The sequence below is a fragment of the Kogia breviceps genome, chromosome 20 (assembly GCF_026419965.1).
Source record: "Kogia breviceps isolate mKogBre1 chromosome 20, mKogBre1 haplotype 1, whole genome shotgun sequence".
Taxonomy (NCBI): Eukaryota; Metazoa; Chordata; class Mammalia; order Artiodactyla; family Physeteridae; genus Kogia; species Kogia breviceps.
This window is the reverse complement of record NC_081329.1, coordinates 9,325,342-9,351,200: the sequence shown is the minus strand read 5'-3', so window position 1 is coordinate 9,351,200 and position 25,859 is coordinate 9,325,342. Positions and strand designations below refer to the sequence as shown.

The 25,859-nt window shown below is 53.7% G+C and overlaps 1 protein-coding gene across 3 annotated transcripts in view; it reads left to right on the top strand.

Annotated features, from left to right (window-relative positions):
* MYOM2 (myomesin 2) overlaps positions 1-25,859 on the top strand; it is an 86,186-nt gene that overhangs the window by 9,443 nt on the left and 50,884 nt on the right. For 2 of the 3 annotated variants that reach the window (XM_067022452.1, XM_067022451.1), the window contains 11 exons: positions 5,501-5,549; positions 5,627-5,745; positions 7,313-7,468; positions 11,067-11,229; positions 11,340-11,497; positions 12,624-12,716; positions 19,860-19,948; positions 20,035-20,085; positions 20,842-21,006; positions 23,178-23,339; positions 25,608-25,749. In XM_067022452.1, coding sequence (XP_066878553.1) covers positions 5,639-5,745; positions 7,313-7,468; positions 11,067-11,229; positions 11,340-11,497; positions 12,624-12,716; positions 19,860-19,948; positions 20,035-20,085; positions 20,842-21,006; positions 23,178-23,339; positions 25,608-25,749 — 1,286 coding nt within the window. In that variant the 5' untranslated portion in view covers positions 5,501-5,549; positions 5,627-5,638. The remainder of the gene's footprint in view (positions 1-5,500; positions 5,550-5,626; positions 5,746-7,312; positions 7,469-11,066; positions 11,230-11,339; positions 11,498-12,623; positions 12,717-19,859; positions 19,949-20,034; positions 20,086-20,841; positions 21,007-23,177; positions 23,340-25,607; positions 25,750-25,859) is intronic. The other variant, XM_067022453.1, reaches the window with a different exon arrangement.

The following is a 25,859-nucleotide window of genomic DNA, read 5'->3' as shown; positions in this document are numbered from 1 at the left end:
AGTTCTCACCTCACAATGATGCTTTTCTCCTTTGTGCTTTTTTTTTTTTTTGCGGTACGTGGGCCTCTCACTGTTGTGGCCTCTCCCGTTGCGGAGCACAGGCTCCGGACGCGCAGGCTCAGCGGCCACGGCTCACAGGCCCAGCCGCTCCGTGGCATGTGGGATCTTCCTGGACCGGGGCTCGAACCCGTGTCCCCTGCATCGGCAGGCGGACTTGCAACCACTGCGCCACCAGGGAAGCCCTCTTTTGTGCTTTTTGATGCATCATGATCCTGCAGGATTTTCAGGCTCGGTTCCCCTAAGAGAGCCTGAGCTTCGTCTTAGGAAGCTCGTGTCATGCTCGTGAAACTCTCCCCAGAGAAAGGCAGTGGAGTTGGATGCCTGCACCCAGAAGGTCCAGGAGGGGCAGTGAGGCAGGAACGTGGGGTCTCAGTGCTTGGAAATGTTTAGCTCTCTCTACCTCCTGGTCTCAAGGTCCTTCCTCACTGAGTAGAAGTAAAACAGGCGTCGAAGAGCACATGCAGCAAAGATCATTTAGAGTATTTACTAGACTGAGTCTGGGTTCTATGTGCAGCGAATTTGCATGAAGCTAACTCTGAATTAGGGACCTTCACCCATGTGCCTGTGCTTCATGAAAACAAGGAGAACCTGTGGGTAAACTTTATGGGATGAAGTATTTGTGTAACCATTGATTTGTTTTTAATTCTCGCAATTTATGAAAAATGTGGTAAGTCGCTGGGTTGATGGAAAGCTCCCGTCCAGGAAGCAGCGCATTATCTTGTTTCTCCATCTAATTTGATCCTGCTTAAGCGATGGGGCCGGATGGATCAGGCTCCCTGGAAGAACTCTGGAGCTTCAGGGAGAGAGGTAGCTGAGCAACCTGCTAAGACATTCAGTCCTGGGGCTGAGAGGCTCTTTGGGGGACACTTGGGAAGCTGGCTGACTGACACTAGATGTCAGGCCACGTTGGATGGTGAGGATTTAAGAGTTACGCTGTGCTCAGTTATATTTACTTTTGCAGCCGAGTATTTTGGAAAAACCTTGGGGAAAGTAGTTCCCGATGTGAATGGGACCCGTCTTGGGAACTGAGGGCATAGTTCCTTGGGGCTGTGGACCAACTGTACCCTTTCTGTTTCTCTAGAAGAGCTTTAACTTGGTGTGTTCATGGACGTCAACAACTTTAGCTGCACAAACAACAATTTCTTTTATTACATGTGTTTTCATTGAAACGGTTTCACAGATTAAAACCCTTCTTGGTGACATGAGAGATGGGTTCCAAATAGTCCTCGCAGGAAGGGATCAGGATGGAGCCTGTCACGGACGCACAGCCCCCTGTGCTTGAGGACAGGCTCGTGTTTCATTTCAGTGTCATGTTTCCCAAACGTGTCAGGGGCGGTGGTGGGTGAGAAGCAGGCCGGTGCCGAGTCAGACGCCTGGAGGGAAGTTTGGCTCCGTCACCGGGAACCAGTGACCTGAGGGTTAGTTTCATCACCTGAAGCAGTTTCCTCGTAGGAAAGGTCGCGAGATTCGAACCAGGACAGAATAAGGTGATGCATCTCAAGTTGTGTCAGTTCACTCACGATTGCTGAAAACACCTGAACCTGTGTGTCTGACCAAGGTCGACTCTGCTTCTTTGGTATTTGACGGGGGTCAGTGGGCGGAGCGCTGTTGCCTCCGGTGGTTTGGCCACAGATCCCGGCGCCACTGGCGCTTGAAGGAATGTCCCTGTTTCCTCCTCTGGCCCCTCTGTTCTCAGAGAAACAAGGGAGGTGGGGTCAGCGCTGGAATCCAGCCCCCGACGCCCCCTGCATGCGGGACTCCCCCCCCAGAACTGCGCTGGGGGCCGCTGTCTTCACTGTCTTTTGAGGCGTCCGATGGGGGTCGTTTCCCTAAAGAGGAGAAAGTGGAGAGAGCTCTGTGCACACCGCCCGCCACGCCCTCCTCTCGGTGGGGTCCCCCTAGCACAGCTGGCCACGCCCCTCACGGCCCCAGGCTGAAGGGGGTCGGAGCCCATGCTGAGCCTGCAGGGAACTCGCTTCCACGAGGCGTCCTCACCCCTGTTTGCTGGCCCCCAGTGGGGACAGGAACACCCGGGCAGGTTCTGGAACTTTTTTAAAAAATTTTATTTATTTATTTTTGGCTGCATTGGGTCTAACTTGCTGCACGCAGGCTTTCTCTAGTTGCAGCAGGCAGGGGCTACTCTTTGTCGTGGTGCGTGGGCTTCTCACTGTGGTGGCTTCTCTTGTTGCGGAGCAAGAGCTCCAGGCGTGTGGGCTCAGTAGTTGTGGCACGCAGGCTCAGTAGTTGTGGCTCACGAGCTTAGTTGCTCCGCGGCATGTGGGATCTTCCCGGACCAGGGCTCGAACCCGTGTCCCCTGCATTGGCAGGCGGACTTTTAACCACTGTGCTACCAGGGAAGTCCCCAGGTTCTGGAATTTGAGATCCACTGAGCAGAGCCCCAAATGGGTGGCCTGGCGTGGGCTTGGGCTGTGTGGTGGCCCTTCCTGTGCACCTGGGCTGCGCTTGAGGTCCATAAAGTCAGTGAGCGCGGGCGGGGGGGTCCCATGCACAGAAGGTGGGAGTTTGCTGCCTCCCCTGGAGCAGGCGTCCCTAAGATGTCTCTGTCCTTGAGGTGCAATGGCCCCCGGCCCGGGCTTGGCCGGCGCGGCGCAGGGCAGGTGCTCCAAGTGCGGGTGGGTCAGCTAGCAGAGAATCACGTGGGCTGAGCCCTGGGTACCGCCGCGGTCCCATGGTGTCCGGGGCTCGTACCTCCAGCAAGCCCACGGTCAGAGCGAGAGCACGGAACCACGTGCACTCGACTCCGGCCCTGCCCCCGATCGCCACGAAGTGCCTGCTCCTGGCAGGAGGCGTGGGGACCCGCCGGCCGCACGAGCTGGCGTCACGTCAGCCCAGGACACGCCGGGTCTGACTGCACTCGGAGCCCGCAGGTCGCTGGCTCTGAACAGGAGCAGGGTCCCGCCAAGCGGGGGGCTCTGAGGGTGCTAGCTGCCGCACTCCAAACATGTCGAGATAGCTTATCCTCTCCGGGCACCTAGGCCGTGTTTGGACTCTCTCCTCTGCCAAAAACACAACCGGATCTGAAGGGTCACTCCACACAGACGTAAGTAAATATTGTGACGGGACAGGACCACTGGTGCAACAGCAGGTGCAGGGGCTGTTCTGGGTTTTCCTGCTGTAGCTGACTTTTCCTCCATGAGAGCAGGGGTGATGGGAGAAGGCGTCTAGATGAAACTGGCTCCAAGTGGTGACCCGTGTGCCCCAACACATCAGTCCAGTGACCTGTCCCCAGCACCGCAGTGTGTACCTTATGGGAGGAAGCTTTCCTTGAAGATTCACCCTGAGTAACTCGTTGGGAAATCCCAGAGATGCAGTCGAGGATATTGTGCAAATATTAAAGAGATAAGTGCATGTTTTCAGACACCCTGTCCTACCTGCAGAATTCAACTTAACAACAACAAACAACGATAGTGTGCCAGGGGCGGTTCCCACTTTCAGTTGTCTGTTCCTCCCACCAAGCACGGTGCCAGCTCTGTGCAGGTTCAGTAGAACGTCCAAGATAGAGAAATGGTAGGTCAGCCCAAGGTCACTTCACAGCAGTGCTGGAGTCGGAAGTCGATCCTGGGCCTGTCAGGTGTCAAAACCTGTGCTCTTGACCTCAACGTTATGGTACCTCTTTCAAAACGGGGGTGGGGGGCTTCCCTGGTGGTGCAGTGGTTGAGAGTCCGCCTGCCGATGCAGGGGATACGGGTTCATGCCCTGATCCGGGAAGATCCCACGTGCCGCGGAGCGGCTGGGCCCCGTGAGCCATGGCCGCTGAGCCTGGGCGTCCGTAGCCTGTGCTCCGCAACGGGAGAGGCCACAGCGGTGAGAGGCCCGCGTACAGAAAAAAAAACAAAAAACAAAAAATGGGGGTGGGATGGAGGGGGGTGTGTTTTCATTGGGTTCTTTTAGGTGCAACATTCTATTATATATTTATAGTCAAATGTATGCCAGCCACAAGACACGCGCTGGACCCTCAATGGAGACGTGGTAGTTGGTTGACTAGCTGGTTTTTAGGAGGGAATTTTGAGATGAGTTAGTGTGGAAAAGTATAGAAGACCCTGAAGGAGAAGTCTGGTGGCCTCTGGATGGGCAGGCACTTTTTGTATGTTTTTAGGGAAATCACTTCTCCTCTCCGACTATCGGGTCCCCTGCTCCACTCGTTCTCCCCCATAGAATAGGGGTTTGGATAACCCCCAAGGATCTTTCCAAGCTCTGTAATTCTGTGATTCTAGGAAATCACAGTCTAAAGGGAACAGATCCTGAGACATAGACTTGGAGCAAAGTCTATGCTTGTAAGGTTTTCTAACATTTGCTTAGAGGTGTGCGCTGCAATGAGGAATGAGGGTGGCGGCCCGTCTCAGGACAGAACCTGGCGTTTTCTGCCCGTTTCCACCCCCGTGTCCCCCGGGGCTGTGCTGTGAGGCCTCCCAAGGCTCCTTCTTTAAATTGGGGCAGATTATTCCAGTTTCAACCCAGATGACAAAAATGGAGCTCGGGTTTGGAGGAGTTCTTGTGCCCCTTTATTTGGGAGGTTAATCATCCAGGGATTTAGGGACATTGTCTGCGTCCCTTTGTAGAGAGAGTCAAGCAGCCCGGTAAGTTGGCATTTTACTCATCTGGGTGAACGCAGGCAGCAAACGGCCGTCTAATACCTGCGCTGCTTCAGGGTGGGTCTCGAAGACTTCTTGTCTGGGGAGGATTTAGCCAAAGAGCACGCACTTCCCCGCATCCCCCAGACTTCGGAGCTGGGCTCAGCCCCCAGGCCTGCCCCTCCCGACCAAGCAAGCCGACAGGTGGCCAGTGAGATGGGATTTTAGGGGACTGGGTCTGGAAGGCTTCCTGGAGGCTGTTCTGTTCTCAAACCTCCCGTTCAGAGCAGGGGAGTCTTCACCTCCCGCGCGGATGCCAAAACCTCCGTGCGGCTGCATGCTTTCCGGGGCGACCTTTCCTGTCTGCTTTTCCTGAGATCCCGAGCCCCCGTGTTTTCCTGCTTCCCGCTTCGCCCCTGGGATGTCCTCTGCCTGCCCCACCTCCACCCATCACCTCCCCAGTCCATTGGGCTCTTCTCAGATGTCACCTGCTTCAGGGCCTCTGGCTGCCGTGGCCCTGGGCCACGTGCTCCCTGTTACTTCCCAGCACATTTTGTGTCTCCTTTGCTCTTATCTCCTCCCCTCTTGTATTCTAAGTGTTTGTTTACTCCTCTGACCTGTGCTTTAATTATTTTTATCCTTATCGCTCACATTGCTTTTCACGTTGCCTTGAACAAACTAGGTAGTTTATAGACATTGGGTGAGTTTACAATTAAGTGAACCGTGTGGCTCAATCTTCTGATTTTTATGGAAGCAAACAAGAAATGAAGTCAGTTCCCAGGGAACTTAATAGATGTCCAAGATTATTTCCTCTGATAGACTCTTTCTTATATTCTCTTCCCCCACAGGGTTTTGTGTTAATTGGAGTTGATTTTCCTCTTTGGAACAACCTAACAGGTTAGTGTGAATTGAAGAACCCTGATTACTTTAGAAATTCCAGGACCTCTGCTCTACTTGTTACTCTTTTTTCCTAGGTGTCCACAAAGATGTCACTTGTTGCCGTGCCCTTCTACCAGAAGAGACACAAACACTTTGACCAGTCATACCGTAATATTCAAACAAAGTACCTTCTGGATGAATATGCAGCAAAAAAGTAAGTTGGGGCTTCCCTGGTGGCGCAGTGGTTGAGAGTCCGCCTGCCGATGCAGGGGACACGGGTTCGTGCCCTGGTCCGGGAAGATCCCACATGCCGCGGAGCGGCTGGGTCCGTGAGCCATGGCCGCTGCGCCTGCGCGTCCGGAGCCTGTGCTCCACAACGGGAGAGGCCACAACAGTGAGAGGCCTGCGTACAACCAAAAAAAAAAAAAAAAAAAAAAGTAAGTTGTAATTCACTGATAGGGCAGGCCGAGCCTTGCCTTGATTACGAGCTTTGTCTGACTTTCAAGGCAAGAAGCTTTATCCAGTCCCCTGAAGCCTGGAGATGAACTGGTTTTGCCAGGGAGGGAGGGAGGGCCGTGCTCCCCGGTGCCTGTGTCCAGAGCCAGACGGGGAACGTGGCTACCCGGCTGCTCAGCAAACTTTGTGTGGGGCACTGCATGGCATCGTGGCAGGTCCTGGCAGATCCTAACAGAGCCTGGCAGGTCCTGGCAGATCTTGGGAGATCCTGGAAGATCCTGGTAGATCCTAGGAGATCCTGGCAGATCCTGGGAGATCCTAGGAGATCTGGCAGATTTGGCAGGTCCTGGCAGATCCTGGGAGATCCCAGCAAATCCTGTAGATCCCAGCAGGTCCCGGTAGACTGGCTCTTAGCCCCTGGTTTAGCTCATGAGTCATGGACCTTCAGGAAGTGCTCCTTGACTTCACTCTTCTTCACATGCCTTCCAGAGCTAGAATCTAAAAGGTCACCAAAAAGCGAGGGCAATGAGAAGGAAACCCATGGGAAAGAATGTCGGTGGGACAGAAGTTAATGGGGGCCAAGTGAAGATCAGATGGAAGCCCATCTCAGTGATCATTTTGCTACGTTAATAATAATGTAGCAAAAGGTAGATTTTTTTTGTTCACTGCCTGATGGGCTGGTGTCAAGCCGCAGCCTCATCTGTGAGTTTCTGAGGTTCTGCGTCTGCAGGGGCCAGCGGCACATGCCCTGGCTGCCCGCGTTTCTGCGGCGTCGCTTTAGGAGGTGGACACCGGGCACGGGCTCGGGCCTCAGGTCCGGGTCCCCAGCCCCTATATTTAGAACCGGCTGTGGTCCTTGTGGTTAGCTGCCACCCTGGTAACAAACAAAGCCAAACATTCTCTGCCCCTCCCAGCAGCCTCAGGGAGCTTCAGATCCCTTCAGAGATATATATATATATATATATAATCATGGCCTCAGGCCAAAAGGGCCTGGAAGGCACTGGCTGGCCTGAGGGAGGGGCAGGGGTGGTGGGCAGCTGAGTCTGGGGGCGCGCCCCTGTGGGGGATGGGCCTGTGCAGACGGGCTGGAGGCCACACTTAAGGATGTGTGTGTGTGTGTGTGTGTGTGTGTGTTCACATGTGCAAGTAAGTGCATACACACAGGTGTGCCTGCAGGCACGTGCATGTGTGTGTGTCCGCGTGTGCAGGTGTGGGTGCCCTGCATTTCGAGGATGGTTTGGGGGCGTGGGAAGGGAGTGATGTTGTTTGTGACGATGCACTTTTACACTTCTCCACCACATGCGGTTTTTCCCGTGTTCGCCAAGGCGCGCTTCCAGCCAGACGTCTTCCCAGAAATCTGTCACTCAGACGTCGTCCTCGCAGAGAGAGTCCAGCCAGGCGGCACTGGGGGGGACCACCTGCAAGTTGTGTGCCAGGAGGGTGGCCGCGCTGGAAGAGGACGAGCAGGAAAGGAGGCACAGGTAATGTCCTGTCTTGTCTGCCTGCTGCCGGGCCAGCCCCGGGGGCCCCGCGCTGCCCCGGGGCCTGGGCAGGGGCTCTGCAGTCAGAGAATGAGGCGGGGGGCATAGCTGAAAGGGGACGTGTGTGAACCGGGGAGGGAACGCTTGCTGCAGTGAAAGCCACGCACGACCGTTTTCAGTCGATTCTTATTCTCCACCGTCACCGTCTTGATTCATCCCGACAAGGAAACGACTGGGGATGGATTTTCTGCATCTTCGTCCAGAGGACCCACGGCCACTGTCCACACGTTGCACCTGGATTGGCCTCAGGCCTCTGTCCTCCCCCCCCAAAATTCACTCCCTTTCCCCAGAAAGCACGCTGCTCACATTCGGAGGCCTCGGGACCTAAAGGTCTGAGTTGGAGTTTTCAACTTTCCACCACCGGCCTCTTCGGCTGTTCAGGAACAGCTGCGAGGCTTGAGACTTGAGTGGGGAATCTTCCAAAGAGAGGCCAGGATTCCAGCCACGTGTCCGTGTGGACACAGAGCTGAAGGGAGGGGCTTCTGTAGGCCCTCATGCTTCACATTTCTACAGACTCAGCTGGTGGGGAAGATGTCACAGGAATGGGGTGGGTTACTAAGAATGTCGGTCTTAAAATTATTTCCAGATCACAGAGAAACAGGTGGTCAACTGACTTGGATCTTTTCAGAACAGAGTACGTGAGCATCTCATGAATGCCTCGTTTCGTATCTGTTCTATTTTTTCCCCCTCACCTTCTCCTCCTACTTATTTCTAGAACGTTTTCTCTGTATCGCTAAAACACTCAAAACCGGAAGGAAAATGAGATTAGACTCAACATGTTTCAGTCTGAAAGTTGCACTATGACTAAGGAATCTGTTTAGTAAAAATATTGTACAGCTGAAAAGATTAGCCTTTTATTAAGAACAAAATTTGAATCATCTTTTAGATGCCTTATGGGAATTTTGCCCTGAAAATTAATTTTATTGTCAAGTGAAGACTTCTTTTGTAAAAGAATCACTTCAGAATGTGTACTTTAAGAAATTGGATTTTTATGTGTTGGATTATTTCAGAAAGGGTTCTACTATGCGTAAGGTTTTGGCTGGTGAGAAGACCAGAGCTTTACAATTTTATTTTAATCAGTTATACCGTGGTGTGATCTTATCCCATAAAGTTCCTATTCCTCAGTTTCCTGGGGTGAAATAAATGGGGAAAGTAAGCTCGTATTAATTTGAACAGTCAGGGAGCGGGTTACCAAGATTGATGTGGTTTCAGCAAAAATGACTTTTGTGACAATCCTGGCTGTTGGAAATCTTCCTAAAACACATGAAGCTACTCTTGCAATAGCAAATCTGACTCAAGAATGTATTTTGATTCTTGATGACTGATTATAAGGTTACTGTGTCCCTGGAGCTCAGGGTAAATGTCAGTCCCTCTGGGCAAGTGCAGTGGATATAGGTCAAGGCTGTATCAGCTCTCCACGGAGCCCAGCACCCATGCTTTGGGATTCTGCATTGTAGGACCCTCACAGTATCTTATTCTCACAACCCATGTGCATATCTCCCATGTGAAAAGTCTTATTGAAATTAGGTCTTTCCTCCTTTAAAAGTAAATCTAAGTGATTGGAGGTTTTGGTGAGCTGGGCCAGAGTTAATGGAGATTTTATCGCAACCCCTGCTCTGTCCCTGCCATTGGAGGGAGCCCGGTGTAGGGTGATTTGAGGAGTTAGAACAATTCCAGTCCTTATTATGATCATTCACTACTCTTGCTGGCCTTAGGCGTTCCTGAAAGTACGTATTTATTCCTTACCTCCTGTGGCAGATATGAGTTTAACCTACAGGACAAATCGGTCCTTGGAGAGAGATGAAGTTATGGGTTCATCAGTTTGAGTTAAGCTATGTCTTCATGTAAAATAAATACCAGCGAGACATCGGCGTGCCCTGAAGGGTCTGGAAGTGTCCACGGGGGATTAGAAATGTCCCTGTGATGCCTCTACTTCTGTCCTGTGAGAAGTGGGCCTCCCTGCGTTATGCAGCTGCCTGAGGGGCTTCTCTTCAGGGCAAATGCACGATGAGTGACCTCGTTCTACACAAGGGGGCGGTGTCCCAGTCACCCCATCACAGACTAGCAGGGGTGCCTTCTCAGTGTCCCAGATCACAGTATTTAGGGCTGGGCCGGCCCGGGGGAGCAATTCTAGCTCTAATATTTATTATGAAACATTCAGGGCTGGCCGTGCTATTGACAAGTGCAATGCACATGGACATTTTAAACGAGGTCCAGGTGGGACTTCCGATCCTTTAAGCTTATCGGGACAGTTTGCGGCAGGAATAGAGAGTTGCCTTTGCTGACTCTGTCATTGAGTGGGATTCACTGCAGACAAGAAGGCTCGGTTCCAGCGAGCCCTCTTAGCAAAGGCGCTTGCTGTTTCTCCCACAGGGACCTACGAATCATTTCTGTGCGTGGGGCTCCATGAGTGAAGCGGAGCCGGGCCTTTGGGATTAGGGTGATGTGATGGGTGTGCACCTGTGCCTGAAAACCTAGACGCTTGTTCTCCTCCGTGGAGAATCACCATGAGCAGAGGGGGTGGGGAAAGGCCAGAGGGGCGTGGAGATGACCTCTAAGCAGCGAGGAGATCGTGGCTATGTGTCCAGGGAGGGGACGCAGGTGGGTGTGGGCTGGGCTCGGCTGGTCGGAAGTGAAGACGAGGCTGAGTCAACACTCGCTCGGGGTTTAGCTTTTATTATAGCTCCTATCGCCACGGTTCTGCTTGAAGAAGCTGCAGAGTTTCCTGAAACTCTGTGTTCGACCTCCAGCTGCCCGGACACCTGACTCCAGGCCAGCGATTTGCGCTGTGTCTGGAGAAGCGTGGACTGGTTGTCAGGGCTGCGGGTGGGGGGGGTGGGGTGGGGCGGGAGAAGCCGGGGAGGGGGTAGCTGCCCGGGTTCTAGGATGGCTCTCCCCACACCGCTGGGCCACTCAGAGCAGAGAGTCCTCCAGTCGGACACCCCACTTTTATGAGCCACGTCCACCTGGCCCCCGCCTCCCTGGCTGCACACTTGATGCTGCCGTTTTCCCTTCCCGGGCAGCCCAGGGAACGGCAAGCCTGTGGCTCTGCTGGGGCCTCGGGAACGCCGTGGTGAAGGAGGGGATGGGGCCGGGGAGGGGTGACAGGGTGGCTGGACGCACCGCTGGGCCGGGCAGCGCCAGGCTGTAACCTGTGGAGCCCACAGAGGTGGCCCTCGGGCCAGAAGGGAGGTGCCCCTCATTTCTCTGCCCCGGCAGATTAAGAAGATGCTGACTGTATCCTTTGACTTTTTCTAGAATACAGACTTATTTCTTAATTTGAATCTATTAGTTCCGAAGGCTTTACTTCAGTCTTAAATTCACTCAGAAACGGCAGCCTATATGGAAAAAGAGTGGGTCCTGGGAGTCGCCGCACAGAGGAGAGCTTGCAAAAGAAGCAGAAGTAGCTTCTCTCCCATCTTCTCCTCGAGCCCACTTGGGAAGCCCCGGGGGACCGCGTGTCTGGTCCCAGGGCCCTCAGTGACCACGGGCCCTTTGCACATGTCCCGAGAATACCGTGGCATCTTGGCTCCTGCAGGTACCAGTCACTGGTGGCTTCCTACGGGGAGGCCAAGCGGGAGCGTTTCCTCAGAGAGCTGGCCCAGCTGGAGGAGGACGTGCACCTGGCCCGCACCCATGCCCGGGACAAGCTGGACAGATACGCCCTGCAGCACGTGGACAGATACGGCCTGCAGCACGCGGTAGGGGCGGGCGGGCGCTGGGTGCAGCCGTGTAGTCAGCACGATGCTCGTGGGCCTGGTGGTGGGAGCCTCGCGCCCCTGGCACCCTGACGCGCTGCCTCCCGGGGCAGGTGGACGACAGGCTGGCCTGGGAGAGTCACTCCCTCGAGGAACGGCTGAGCAGGGCCCCCGAGATCCTGGTGCAGCTCCGGCCGCACACCATCTGGGAGCGGATGTCTGTCAAGCTGTGCTTCACCGTGCAGGGCTTCCCAACCCCCGTGGTGCAGTGGTGAGTGGGGGCGCCTCCCAGGGGCGGAGGCCCCGCTGCTCTTCCTTTGCAGGATCTGCAGCCGTTGACTCACCTGAGCGGATGGAGAAGATCCCCCCGCAGGGAGCGCGCGGCACCTACTCCAGGGACCAGTGCTCTTGAAACTCACCAGGAAATGCCTGCGTGAGAACACACCGAGGGGCCCCTGGAAATCCTAGGCAGGCGTTTTCATTTTAGTGCAATTGACCCAGATGATTTTCCAGAGGACTTTTATTGAAAACCAGGTTCCCGGAAATGACCTGTGTTTACCTGCAGCTCTGCTTTTACTCATGTAAGTGGAGACCCTAAACTCCAAGGCTCTGGAACCACAGTGAGAGGGTTCCTCGGGCCTTGTGACGCTGAAAACTAAATAAGCCTCACCGACACTTTTACTTTCAACGAATGTTGCTAAAACGAACTTGTATATTCCTTGATTTTCCCACTTGGTGGTACCGAGTCCTCAGGGTCTGTCGCTGGCCACAGCACCGTGCTTTCACGCGCGTCCTGGGTCAGGGCTCTCAGCAGCAGGGCAGAAAAGCAGCGGCTCCGCCCTCTGGCTGCTCACGAGGTGGGCCGGGGAGGCTGAGAGCCGCCACCCTTGCCCTAGGGGGAGCCGTGGCCCTGCTGTCCCGGGGGGACACCGAGGCCAGCCTCCTCCAGGCAGGGTCCAGAACAGTCGGGTCTCTCCACGTGCACTCCGCCTACACTGCGGCCTCCCTCCAGAGGCTGGGCCAGGGCCTAACCGACACTGGTTACGTTTTTTTTCCTTGGAATCATGTATCCAGAGTTCCTAACTAGTTCCAGGGGACCTTTGGCCCACGCTCTGTCCCATGCAGGTTGAGCGTTGCCCAGGTAGCCTGAGTCCTGCAAGAACCACCTCCCTTTAAACAGCCAAGAGTGGGCTCTGGGCCTTTCCCGTAGCTGCTCCCGTTCTGGCCGCCGCCTATGATCTGAGTGGTGAATCAGGCAGAAGAGCGGAAAATGTGCCGTGTGTGTGTGTGTGTGTGTGTGTGTGTGTGTGTGTGTGTGCGCGGGAAATAGGAAGGTGGGGACACGTGCAAAACAGCCAGTCGGCCTTTACGCTCAGACGAGTGTTTCCCTCTTTCAGGTATAAAGATGGCAGCTTGATCTGCCAGGCAGGGGAGCCAGGAAAGTACAGGATTGAGAGCAAGTACGGGGTGCACACGCTGGAGATCAACAGGTAAGGGCTTGGCGGGCACAGCCGTGCCCCAGCACCTGCCCAGGTGATCAACCTCCCAAACACGGAAGCGGAGATCAGCTCACACCACATCTGAATTCCACGTGACGTTCCTGGTGTTTCTGAGTTAAATATTGGTGGTAGAGGCTTCCCTTTGTTTCCTTGGGGTCAGGCCAGAGGGATGTGGATTCAGTGGTTGGTTCTGCAGGCCTCCTGTTCTGGGATCGAAAGGAGAAAACGGCCTAAGGAAGGACGGCAGTGCCAGGTGTGAGGGCCACAGGGAAACGCACAGACACCCTCACACCTGCTCAGCAGCCGGGCTGTATCTCCTGCAGGTTTGGGCAACAGTTCCTAAGCTCAACTCGTCAAGGAAATATGACCTTTATTTTCTTCTCATAGCAAATTGAAAACATGCAGTAAATACAGATAACTAAAAGAAGGTGAAGTTCATCCGTATTTCCAACATCCAGGGTCGGTATTTCGGTGCACTGCTGTTTCCCTTACACAACACACGCGTAGAACCGTACAAGCACGCTTAGATTTTTTTTTTTTTAACAAAAGTGAGATTCCGCTGTCCATTTACTCTCTGCTTTTCTGTAAACACAACTTTTATCTTTTACAAAAAGATCATAACATTATGCAGATTAATTAGGACAGAGGCTAACAGGTTACAGTTAAGATGAAAATTTGTGTCGAGTCATAACCTTGTTTCTCTAGGTAAATCTGTTTAGAAAAGCTGGAGGCCCTGGCCCCATGGGCCCCACCGGCACTGTTTATTGAGAACCTACTATGTGCCCCACGCAGTCTAGGAGCTTGTGTTAAAGCGACCAAAACCTCGATTCCTGACTCGGAGGTCCAGAACGTGGCCGCAAGCCTTAAGTGTACTAGAAAGGGAATCATACAGTAGATCAGGGTGCTGGTGCAGGGTGCAGGGGTCGGGGCATATGGCCTGGGGCTGGGGCGGGTGTGGGGTTAAAGGGGGGCCAGGCAGGCCTTAGAGGAGAAGACGTCTAAGGGGATGGAGGAGGGGACAGAGGCGTGGGGCGGAGGCTCCAAGAAGGAGCATCGGTACACCAGGGCCGCAGCAGTTGGTGGCAGTCACAGGACAGAAGGGTAGAGATGTCACCAGCGCCGTGAAGATCACCCCGGACCCTGTCACCGTCACAAGGCTGTTACTGGGGGCAAAGGGGAAGTGAAAGGTCTGACTTACGTTTCCAAAGGGTCACCGACTGTGAACGGATAGTAGGGCGGACTTGGACAGCTTGGCGGAAATTCAAGAAAGACGGTGGGGCTTGGACCACCGTGGACGAGGTGGGCGGGGACCGATTTTGAAGTTAGATTTGCTGATGGATTGGGTGTGGGTGTCAGTGAAAAAGAGGGGTCGCAGTCAGCCCCAGGGTTGGGGGCTCCTGTGTCAGCTGGGGTGCGGAAGGCTGGGAGTGGGCGGGGTCTAGGCATCCTACTTTCCTTCAGTTTCCAAAACTTCCACAGGCAGTAAGCCATTCTATCTAGAAAGAGAAACTTTCCTTCATTTTAAAGAGTATTTTTATTTGGTTGGGGGCGGGGTGACTCTCTTCTAACCTGGGGTGCCCTAGCAGCTGGTTTGTTTTCAAGCTGAAGTTTAGTCATCGTTTTGAAAAGAGAAACGAATTCCCTTTCTCAAGCATGAAAAAGTCCTGTTCACACCATGTTGGCAACTTTTAAATTTGTACTGGGAATAAGAGAAGCTTTGAACCAGGTGAACTGAATCAGTGAGGCCCCGTATATCCAGGTGTCCTCAGATATATCACTTGGAGTTTGCCTCAGCTTGCAAAGAGTGAAGGAATTTGGGACAAGGAAATTCCTGAGACGAACTTTTCTCTCAGGATTCTTACCCACATTGGGACCTTCTTAACAGATGAAGTGTAGATAGTCTTCAGAAAAAGAGCCAGGGGAAAGCCCACAAGTTACAGCTGACCTCAGCTGTTCATTCCAAAGTGCTGAGTTACCATCATCTGATCTGTGGCTGGCTAAGTGGTGAGGGATACGCTGGCACCTTTGCTCCACTGGCTGGGGAATGAGCTCTTCTTTCTGTTACAAGAGTGACATTTATTCCTATGAATATTCTTTGGCCGCTGTCGCCGAATTCTTGAAGTGCCGAAAAGAAAGCTTAGTTCCCTTTGGTACTGTTCGAATTTAAGCTGTAATTGATACGATTTTATATGCTCGTAAGATTTTCTCTTGGGACTCAGGGTGAGTTCTGTTTCTTCAAAGAATTTTCATGCTGCTCTCGTGTTTTTATAAACGTGTTTAGAACATCCTATCTTGTGTTTTATTCCAACCTCACCTCTCCGTACTCCCCACTCCTCGAAGGGCGGCTCCAGGGCTAATCTCTTCTTGCACTTTATTTTTAGACTTTGATATTCAAATTCTACTTTGAATTAAATTGTAAATCCCGTGTCAACACCACTTAGAGTTTGAGTACATGGGGCCTGACTACACAAGAGAAATCCATGTGCCACTTAAACGTTTGCCCGCCCCTCTTTAAAGTAGATGAAGTATTATTAGTTTCTCCCCTGGAGTGGTTTTGGGAGCACTTCAGATTGAGACTTTGGGCTGCAAAGGTGCCCCATGGAAGTTTGTAAAAATTGAGACCAAAGGCTACCACCTCTGTCTATTCTGGGATGAGGTCCAAACAGAAAATAAACCCCTTTGCCCCTTAATCACTCGCTTGCAATTTCTGACAGCATGAAGTAGAGGCTCGAAATAGACCCTGTGGGCTGGCAAAGTGCTTCTCCTAGTGTGGCCTCGGGAAGGAGAGGAAGATTGGGGGCGCCTGGGCTGTGGTCAGGCATGTGGGTCTCCAAGTGACCTGTGAACAGAATTTTAAGTTGGGCACAGCACAGTCTCCTCCGAATCTGCAAAGTCCTGCCTGCCCGGTCCCTTGCTGTGCCCTCTGTCCGGTGGCCCCATGCTTCCTGCAGCCCACCCCCTGCAAGAGCAGCCAACAAATGTATATGAGCCCTCCCCCAATACACGCACGTGTGTTTATTTATAATCCATATATGTTCTACTGTATTTTATAGAATGTAAAACATTTACAAAAGAGATGTGCCAAAAGAACGAGACAAAAGTAAGCATAGGGCTTCCCTGGTGGCGCAGTGGTTGAGAGTCCGCCTGCCGATGCAGGGGACGCGGGTTCGTGCCCCGGTCCGGGAAGATCCCACATGCCGCGGAGCGGCTGGGCCCGTGAGCTGTGGCTGCTGAGCCTGCGCATCCGGAGCCTGTGCTCCGCGACGGGAGGGGCCCCAACAGTGAGAGCCCCGCGTACCGCAAAAAAAAAAAAGTAAGCATAACCAGAAGTTCTCACTCTCGCCTGCATACTCCCTCATCCGGGTGCGCCCTGCCTGGGGTCTGTTGCAGTAAATCAGTGGGTCTGGATATTTTTAGGGGGCATGGGCTTCTTTACAAATCAGATGACCCCGTGGAGCCTCTCTTCTGGACAGGTGCACATGAGCAGGTGTGCACGTGTTTGGTGCACCAAGATCCTGCCTCCAAGGCACCTTTTCCCCAGCCTGGTCCCTCCTGCTAAGTACCAAGTGCTAACTGGTTCCTTGACCGGCTATCAGCGCTAGAGCATTAGGTACGTCTGCCTCCGGGGTCCTAATTCTGTGAGTCAACTGAAGAGCAGCTCAGACTCCGGCGGGAGACGCTGCTGTCCAGGTGGGCCTGGTGCCTGGGGCTCCTCCTGCCCCTTCTTTGTGTCACAAGCCTCCTTGGGTTCCCCCAGCTGTTCTCAGCTAAGAAACGATGGAGAGCAATTCACGGCGGTTCTCAAAACGCTTAGAAATCCGTGCCGTTTCACTGGAATGTGAAGGCAAAGGAGAGGACCGTCTCCGGGGCGGGAAAGGGAACCTCTTTGGAACTTCAGTCCAAGAATTCAGCTAATACATTTCAACTAATAATATACACAGTTCATACAGTACTATACAGTTGCAGAGTATTTTCAAGTGCATTGTTTTATTTGATCGTCAGTGTCCCCCAAGTAAAGTGTAGGTATTCACAAAACGTATTTGACAAGTTTTAAATACATACTATTTATTTGTTAAAAAGTCAGTAGGTGAGACTTGCCAGGCTGGCCTGATGAGGGCACAGATCTGAAATCAGAACTTGTGGCTGATGACTGCATTCTTGTAATAGTCTCAGCAAACATAATTTTGCCCCGGATTTTATTCTGATTGTACAATATGGAAGAAAAGTCCTGATTCACAGCGATTAGTAGTCGCAAATGGGAACATTAAGTTTGACCTGGAAGTCTCAGAATGTAATTCAGTTAAGCAGGGAAGGTGCGAGCAGCTCTGCCTGAGGGCCGACAGGGCACCGGCAAGTCAAGCGCCGCACAAGCTGTGTCTGGGCTTCAGGGAACGGCCACCACGAGGTGTGTCAAGGGCGTGTTTCTACTGCTGTTTCAAAACCTGCTGAAATTCATACCGAAGAAGAAATCAGTAGCACATTTGGGAGATTGGGTTTGCAAACTATGGGACACAGTTTGGAGACTACCGATACTAAGTAAAAGCTTCTCACTCAGCAGTGGGTAGGGACGCTGACCGGCTGGGCCCGGGGACAGTCTTGGTTCAGGTCCAGCGCCGGGAGGGCCGCTTCCTGTGCTGGGCTGCCCCGTCTCTCGGCTCTGGGTGGGGTGTCTGTCTTCGCCTTACGGCTCCTACTTCTGAGTCTGCGTCACAGTCAGGTTCCATCGCAGCCTCCGGGTCAGGGGATTTGGTGCGGCAGTCTGTACAGGAGCCTTTGCCCCCCGCCCACCCCGGCATTGTCCTGGCTCCCGACTCCCCAGCACGTGCCCGTGGGCAGCCCAACCCTCCGGTCTGCTGGGAGGGTGCGTCCCGCTAGTGGGGAGGGATCTTTGCAGAGCGAGGTGTAGGGCTAATCCCAGAAGAATACTTCCTGTTTGAAGAATGCGTTTATGAAAATACAGTGGTTTCACTGTTTAGAAGAAATAACCCAAGGGCAAGGTTAAAAAAAATCCAAGCGATGCCTAAGGTTACGGAAGAGAAGAAATTCTTCACTCGTCCCTAGATCCCCAGCCCTAGCCGTGTTCCCAGAGGTAGATGCTGTGGCCCGTTTTGGGGTGTGTGTGTGCGCGCGTGCATCGCGTGTGTAGATCAGCAGAGAACAGTAATGCCCGGTGTTGGGGAAAGTGTCCGTGTTATGGTTACGGGATTTCTACGTGTTGTACCGTCGTCACCCTTACTCTGCCCCTGGTGATATGCTGTACCCGCAGTGTACGCGGAAATGGCACGGCAAAGGAATGTGATGCGTTCAGGCTAGAACTGCAGCTTTGTTGAGGGGCCTTGAGGTTGGCCTGTATCCCTCCAAGGTGAGCCTGAACGGAAGGCACTGGTTTGAACATCTGCGGTAGCGGCTCTGTCTCCCTCGAGCAACGGCGGTTACGGGAGGCCCGATGGCACCGCCGGGCGCCGTGGGACTGGATTAGGACCTCGTCGGGGCAGGGACGGGGTTCTTCCCAGGCAGCGTGGGTCCCTGAAATGTTCTCTCTCGTTTCTTGGAGACACTGTGTATTTTTTGTTCAAAGAAACTATTTTCAGCTCCAAGTGGACTAGAAAATACAATAAAATAACTGAAGGACTTCCAAAGAACGGGCTTGTCTCTGGGTCACTGGATGCTTAAAGCATCTAAACGTGAGGCCTGAGTAAACTTTTTCTGTGTTTTTGTCACTATGCCTGTGACGCCCATGCTTGGAGAGATGGCAGAAGGGCCAGAAAGCTGCAGAGTTCAGAGTTTTGTGGACCTTGTTCACCCAACTTCTTTTTTTTTTTTTTTTTTTTTTTTTTTTTGCGGTACGTGGGCCTCTCAACTCTGTGGCCTCTCCCATTGCGGAGCACAGGCTCCAGACGCGCAGGCCCAGCAGCTACGGCTCACGGGCCCAGCCGCTCCGCGGCACGTGGGATCTTCCCGGATCAGGGCACGAACCCGTGTCCCCTGCATCGGCAGGCGGACTCTCAACCACTGCACCACCAGGGAAGCCCCTACCCAACTTCTTAAAGGCTCTACTTTCTCTCCAAGTTAATAGGGTAACAGTACTGTCTTGCTGGGCACTTGAGACTTCTATACAAAGTAAACAACGAAAAGTAACTAGCAGAGAGTCAGTTGAGTAAGAGTCCTCACGTCAAGTTTTGGGGGGAAGCTGGTGGGAAGACAGTTCACAGCCAGAAAATAAGCTTCGGCTTCCGTGAGATGGACATGGGGAGTTGGAGGAGCCCCACCCCTGAGAAGCTGGGCTCTGCGGTCCCTGGGCTGTTGTCCTTCCCGGGGGTGGACACGTGTCCCTCGTGATGGTCCGGGCCTGGAGGCCTCAGGTGGGTCCAGTGCAGGCACCTTTGTTACGCCCACGAGTGGGTGCTTCCTGTCTGGGCGATCCCACTGCTTTGGGGGTCCGCGCAGGGAACCCCTGGTGGGGAGGGAGGTGGGGTTGATTCTCCTGGAGGTTGAGGCCATTGGAGCTGCCCATTGACAAGATAAAACCATGGATGCTGCAGGTAGAAAAGCAGAACCAGAGGGAACACAAGCTTCTCGCTGAGAGTGCAGTTCAGCATTTTCGGAAATGCTAGTACGTTTTCTTCCCCCGCAAAGCCAAAGCCAAGGCATCGTACGGGATCAGACGTCGCCCGTGTCTGTGGTTAATACCTCGTTCCGAGGCCAGAGCTGGCACTGTTCTCAAACAAATCACTCACGAACCAGGGGTCCAGGTCACACGAGCTTCTGTCGAGGAAGGCTGTGCTCGAGTTCGGGTCACTGACTCTCAGAGACCAGGCTGGCCCGACAGCACGTGCAGAACGCTGAGTTCAAAAAGACACACACACAAAAAAAAAAACCAAAACAAACAAGGGCTTCCCTGGTGGCGCAGTGGTTGAGAGTCCGCCTGCCGGTGCAGGGGACGCGGGTTCGTGCCCCGGTCCGGGAAAATCCCACGTGCCGCCGAGCGGCTGGGCCCGTGAGCCGTGGCCGCTGAGCCTGTGCGTCCGGAGCCTGTGCTCCGCAACGGGAGAGGCCACAGCAGTGAGAGGCCCGTGGACCGCAAAAAAAAACAAAAAAAAGCCCAGAACTCTGTCTTGCTTGTTTCCCTCCAAGGGCGGACTTCGACGATACCGCGATCTACTCAGCGGTGGCAACAAACGTGCACGGACAGGCGTCCACCGATGCGGCGGTGGTGGTGAGAAGTGAGTCGGCCGTCTTGCGGGGACGGGGCGCTGTCTCCCCACCTTGTGTCCTCTTTCTCCGCCGTGACCGCCTGACTGTCTTGCAGGATTCCGAGGTGACGAGGAGCCGTTTCTTTCTGTGGGGCTCCCCATCAGATGTAAGTGGATTATTTTCCTTCTTTGTGCAGAAAAATGTGTACTGACATAGCATATATCGTTAAAACATATTTTCTAAGCATCAGATCTCTTTTCAAACTGTATTGCAAAAGGCCCGTTCTCCTGGCTGGTGTCGGTGTGCTGACCGTCGCTGCCATGGACTCGGGCTCACACGTCTTGGGGCTGATGCAGGATTTAAACCCTTTACGCTTTGCACGCGGCTCAGAGCACGCAGCCCCTTCTCACCTTGCCTTCCACCCTCCTTCGGCACAAATGAGCAGATTCCACTCCACGCTGGTTTACTGATTCTTCAGAAGTGGCTGAGTCAGCTCGGGCACCATAACAAACTGCACACCTGGGTCTTGAACATCAGACAGTTACTCCCCTCAGTTCTGGAGGCTGGAGGTGCGAGGTCGAGGTGCCCACCAAGGAGGGGAGGACCGCGTCCCAGCTGGCAGGCGTGGGACGCCGTGTCCTCACGAGAGCTGTGGTCTCGTCCTCTTCTGGCAAGGGCACTGCCGCCATCCCGGGCCCCTCCTCCACGACCTCACGCAGCCTCATCCCCCGAGGGCGTCCCCCACTATCTTCACACCGGGCGGCGGGGCTTCGACCTGAGAACGGGGGTGGTGGTGGCGGGGGATGGGGGACACAGGCGCTCGGGCCCCAGCGCAGCCCGTGAGGACGCGGGCGCGGGAGGTGCTGAGGAGCCCGCCTGCGCAGCCGGCCCGCCGTGTGACCGCGTCCCCTGCCCTGTGCAGTGCCCCTGCCCTCGGTGATCCCGCACACGCACTTCGACGTCCAGTTCCTGGAGAAATTCGGCGTCACCTTCCGGAGGGAAGGCGAGACGCTGGCTCTCAAGTGCACGCTGCTGGTGACGCCGGACCTGAAGCGGGTGCAGCCGCGGGCCGAGTGGTACCGAGACGGTGAGTGTCGCGGCGTCGGGCGCGCGCTGCGCCCGCGCCCGCCGTGCCTGGGCTCGGACCCCGGCCTCCCTGCCGTGATGGTGGGCTCTGAGCCTTCGTGCTGACCTGGCGCTTCTCCACCTCCGCGACAGCTGCGGGCGGCAAAGCAGGCGAGCCTGGGGACAGCTTGGACCCGCGTTGACCTTGAACTTCCCCGGGAATGGGGTTAACAGGGAGGCCTGGAGGTGGATGAGTCTTCGGGGGTGGTTACAGCTCCAGAAGGAGGGTCTTCGTGTGATTAGGAGGAGTGAGCGGCGTGTCTGTGTCTTTATGTTTTCCCTCTGCGGAAACAGTAGCTACCATTTATTAGAGCTTATTGCGTCTGGACTGTATTCCGAGTGTGATAACTCACTTGATCTTCATCCGGTCTTTGGGAGGGAAGTGTTGTCAACCCCTCATAGGTGGGCAGCGGAGACAAGGAACTTCCTCGCCCTCCCCCCGACCTCCGGGAGGCGAGGCGGCAGGGCTGGGAGCCCCCGTTCCCGGGGCCCTGCTCCACTGCTTCCGCCAGCCAGCGTGGGCTGCCCTGTGCGGCCGCGCGTGTGTGGGGTGTGTGTGTGTGTATGTGTGTGTGGTGTGTGTGTGGTGTGTGTGTAGTGTGTGGTGTATGCGTGTGGTGTGTGTGTGTGTGGTGTGTATGGTGTGTGTGGTGTGTGTGGTGTGTGTGTCTGTGTGTGTGGTGTGTGTGGTGTGTGTGTAGTGTGTGGTGTGTATGGTGTGTGTGGTGTGTGTGATGTGTGTGGTGTGTGGTGTGTATGGTGGGTGTGGTGTGTGTGATGTGTGTGGTGTGTGTGGTGTATGCGTGTGGTGTGTGTGGGGTGTGTGTGTGTGGTGTGTATGGTGGGTGTGGTGTGTGCGTAGTGTGTGTGGTGTGTGCGTAGTGTGTGTGATGTGTGTGTATGGATTCAGTCACAGAACATTCTGCCTGTGTTTATTCAGGGCCTAACACAATGCAAAATAGCACAAAGAATCATATGTCATTCCTGCCCATAAGGCATTTTTAGTCTAGTTGGGGAAAATACACAAAATGGTAAAGCAGAGTCTCTGTAAAGTATAAGGAATGTCCCAGAACAGGCTGTGATAATTTGCCAAACACGTGGCCCTGGCCCCGCGGACTGTCAAAGTTAGCCAAGAAAGCAGGTTTGCGGTGATGATGGAGAGCTTTATGGAAAGAAAAAATAGGCTGTTGGGGGATGAGAAGGGCTCTGAGCTGGCGGAGGGGGAGGGGGACCCCTGGGCCCAAGCGCGGAGAGGAACAGGTATGCGTCCCAGGTGCAGAGGAGATGCCTGTGACCTTGCAACCCCCGGGAGCCGCTGCTGGAATCCGAGGGCACTGGGCCTGTGCTCTTCGGTTGCAATAGGATAGTTGTGTCTGCTCTTCTTGGTCCAGGAGGGAGAGAGGAAGGGAGAGAGCCTCTCTGTGGTGGCAGAGGAGATTAATTTACCCTTTGCCCCTCTAATTTAAGATCTAAGAGCTAAGTTCTAAGATTCTAATTTACCCTTTCTGGAAATGAAATGGATTCGAGGAGAGTTCTCCCAATATTCCCAGAGGATGTTGGCATGGATCTTAGAAGGTGTTCCCGTGACTGGGAAGTGCCTGGGATTCTGGGGACCTGCAGTTTCATAGTCTTGGCCGATTCGAGTGGAACAGGCAGGTTCAAGGCTGCACCTGACAGGCTGGCCTCTCTGCACGTGCCAGTTATGGATGTTGCCAGATCAGTAGGTGAAAACTAATTTCTCATTATTTTATTTTGTGTCTCCTCGCTATCCAGTGTTGAACATTTTTCGTCACTTACCTTTCTTCTCCCGAAATTTGCCTGTTTAGTTTCATTGCCTTTTGACTGTGGTTGGTTTTGGCACTTTATTATCCATTTCGAAGGAACGCTGGTGGGGACTTCCTGGGGTCAGCGTCTGGGTTAAGTGCGTTTCGAAGCCGCAACAGGGCCCCTTGCAGACGAGTCCCGCCTTTCACACTCCGAGTGCTGACCTCTGACCTGTCCCATGTGTCCCGGCCCCCCGAGTCGCGTGTGTGTGTTTGTGCTCTGGGTCAGGCTGGCGGGCACCTCTGTCCTCCGTGTGTGCCCCGGGTCCCTGCATGTCTCTGAAGCCCGTCTCCCTTGACCGTCTTCCAGACGTGCTGCTGAAGGAGTCCGAGTGGACAAAGATGTTCTTCGGGGAAGGCCAGGCCTTGCTGTCCTTCAGCCACCTCAACAAGGACGACGAGGGTCTCTACACCCTGAGGATCGTGTCCAGGGGAGGGGTCAGCGAACACAGCGCCTTCCTGTTTGTCCGAGGTGCGCAGGCTACGGGTGGGGTGGGACGGGGCCCGGATGGAGCCCAAGGCTGCTCCCCAGAGATGGCCTGACCGCCAGGAGGTCCTGGGCGCGTCCTGATCACATCTGTGACATAGCAGGTGTCACTGGGGATGGAGCAGAAGCGGAGCTTTGTGTCCCCATCGCTGATAAATTGCTGGAATTCGTAGGATGACTCCTAGGAGTGAACAGCCCTGAAGTGCTGATTCTGGAAGAAATCCACGCGGGGAGTGGGGTCCAGAGTGGAAGGGCCCGTTCCCGGGCGGCCTGGGCCTCCCTCCCCTCTTCCCCCACTTAGGCGTTGTGACAGGGACAGGGCCGTGGTGGGAAGGACCGACACTGTCAGGACCACTGACTTCAGTCACATGCGTGTTTAAGACAGTAGCCGCGGGGGCCGCACCTCCGGGGCGTGTACACCAGGAGACACGCGTGTTGTCATGTTTCATCCTCCCAGCAGAGCCCATGAGAGCCTGTCCATCCCTCTCATGGAAGGGAAAACAGAGCTCGTGATGTACCAGGCACAGTGGTCGATGTTACATACATACGTGTATTTATCTTTATGTATATGTATAACAGATATTTATATATTATCTATAAATGCCTATCATATACAGGCTTGTAGGTGTATATATTCATACGGGTATAGATGTGTATGTCACATACACATACTTTTATGTAAGGGATATATAAAATGGATAAAATTATATACAATATTATATATATATGTGTATACATACATACAGGTGATATATGTGTATGTATATGCGTACACACACACACATATTCACATATGTGTATATAATCTAAAATTCTTACAGCAGTTTTGGAAGAGACTGTTCTCTCTTTCTCCAGTGAAGGTGTGGAGCGCAGAGGCCTGGCCCCTCCTCTGGGAAGCAGGAGCTAGCCCACTGCAAAGCCCCGGCCCTGTGTGCGGGGCAGTGCCCCCCAGCCGAGCCCTTACCCTGCGCCGGCCCTGGCTCGTGCAGCGGCCTCGGGTGGCCGGCGGCTGCTTTCCTGACCGGGACCCCCGTCTTCCTCTCCCCGCAGTTCTGGCCACAATGCCCTCCATTCCCCACCCACTGCCTTACCTGCCCTGTTCTCCGTGTCTCCTGCACCTGTATGCCCACCTCGGGCTCCAGGTTATATGTGCCTGGAATAACACTGTCAGTATATTATGTTTTCCAAACCATTTCAGTTAGATCCATGCATGACGGAAGGGCTGTATCATCAGGGAATTTTTTAACTTTAAAAAAAAGTGCCAACAAGCACCCCCGCCACGCTCCCCCCCGCTCCCACCAGACAGCATAAACCTGCAAGGCTGGGGTTTTAGACACGTCCACAAAGTTTTACCATTTTTATTCGGTTGGCATTAAAATGTGCCTTCCATTCTCCGTGCATGCCTTCTAGCAAGATGTTTTGCCCCATGAAAGCACAATGAATGCAGCAGCTGAAATTGCCTTGCTTGTGCAGCCAACAGGAAGAAAATCATGCACGTATGGGGAGTTTAAGTGTTCTGACAACTTTCTGAGGACTTTGAATATGAGAGACAATATTTGGCTCGGTGTGAAGAAATCCTTAGCTTTTAATATGCTGAGGAGATGGGAACAAGAAAGTGTACAGTGCTTACACTGCTAAGAAGGTCCAACTGCCCTAGGTCCTGAATAAATACACATTTTACATAAGGAAATTAAATGTGCAGGGTATTAACTTTCTAAATAGCTCCGTTGGCCTTCAGTGCCGCCATAATTAACGTTTGAAAACAAACGTCATCGCACTGTGATCATAACTGGCTGCGGAAGGGATGCATGCGTACGGACCCAAAGTGTGCTCACGACTTGCAGGAAAAATAAATCTAAGTCCTCAGACCTTCTGAGGACTCTGCAACACGTCTAAGGTACTATCTCTCAGGTGTTCAAAAGGCCTCATTGTTATTATCGTTTCATCGGTCGGTTTTGGACGACGTGACATTATGTGATGACATGCCATCAGCAGAAGGCGAACTTCAACTTGGATTCGTTTACGGAAAATCACAGACTGAGTGTGTCATAGAGGACAGAGTGTTTCGAGTTTAAAGACTCATCAATACATGTATGTCTCTCGTCACCAGTCCATCAAGGGCTTGAGGACTAAGCAGAGGAGGAGAGCAAGCAGATAGCTCACTGGGTTTGAAGACGTTGCCAGCCGGCCTCGGCTGTCCCCCCTGCACCCAGGACCCTGATCACGTGACTTCCCTCTCCTCTCCCACCCCAGACGCTGACCCCCTGGTCACGGGGGCCCCTGGCGCGCCCATGGACCTGCAGTGCCACGATGTAAACCGGGATTACGTCATCGTAACTTGGAAGCCACCCAACACGACCAAGGAGAGCCCGGTCATCGGCTATTTCATTGATCGGTGAGTGTCCACTGATTCCTCTGGGGATGGAAACGTTCCTCAAAAGAGTGTTACCCCAGACGAGGTGCGTAGGTATTTCTCTGATCTCAAGTCTGTGACGCCGTTCTTGA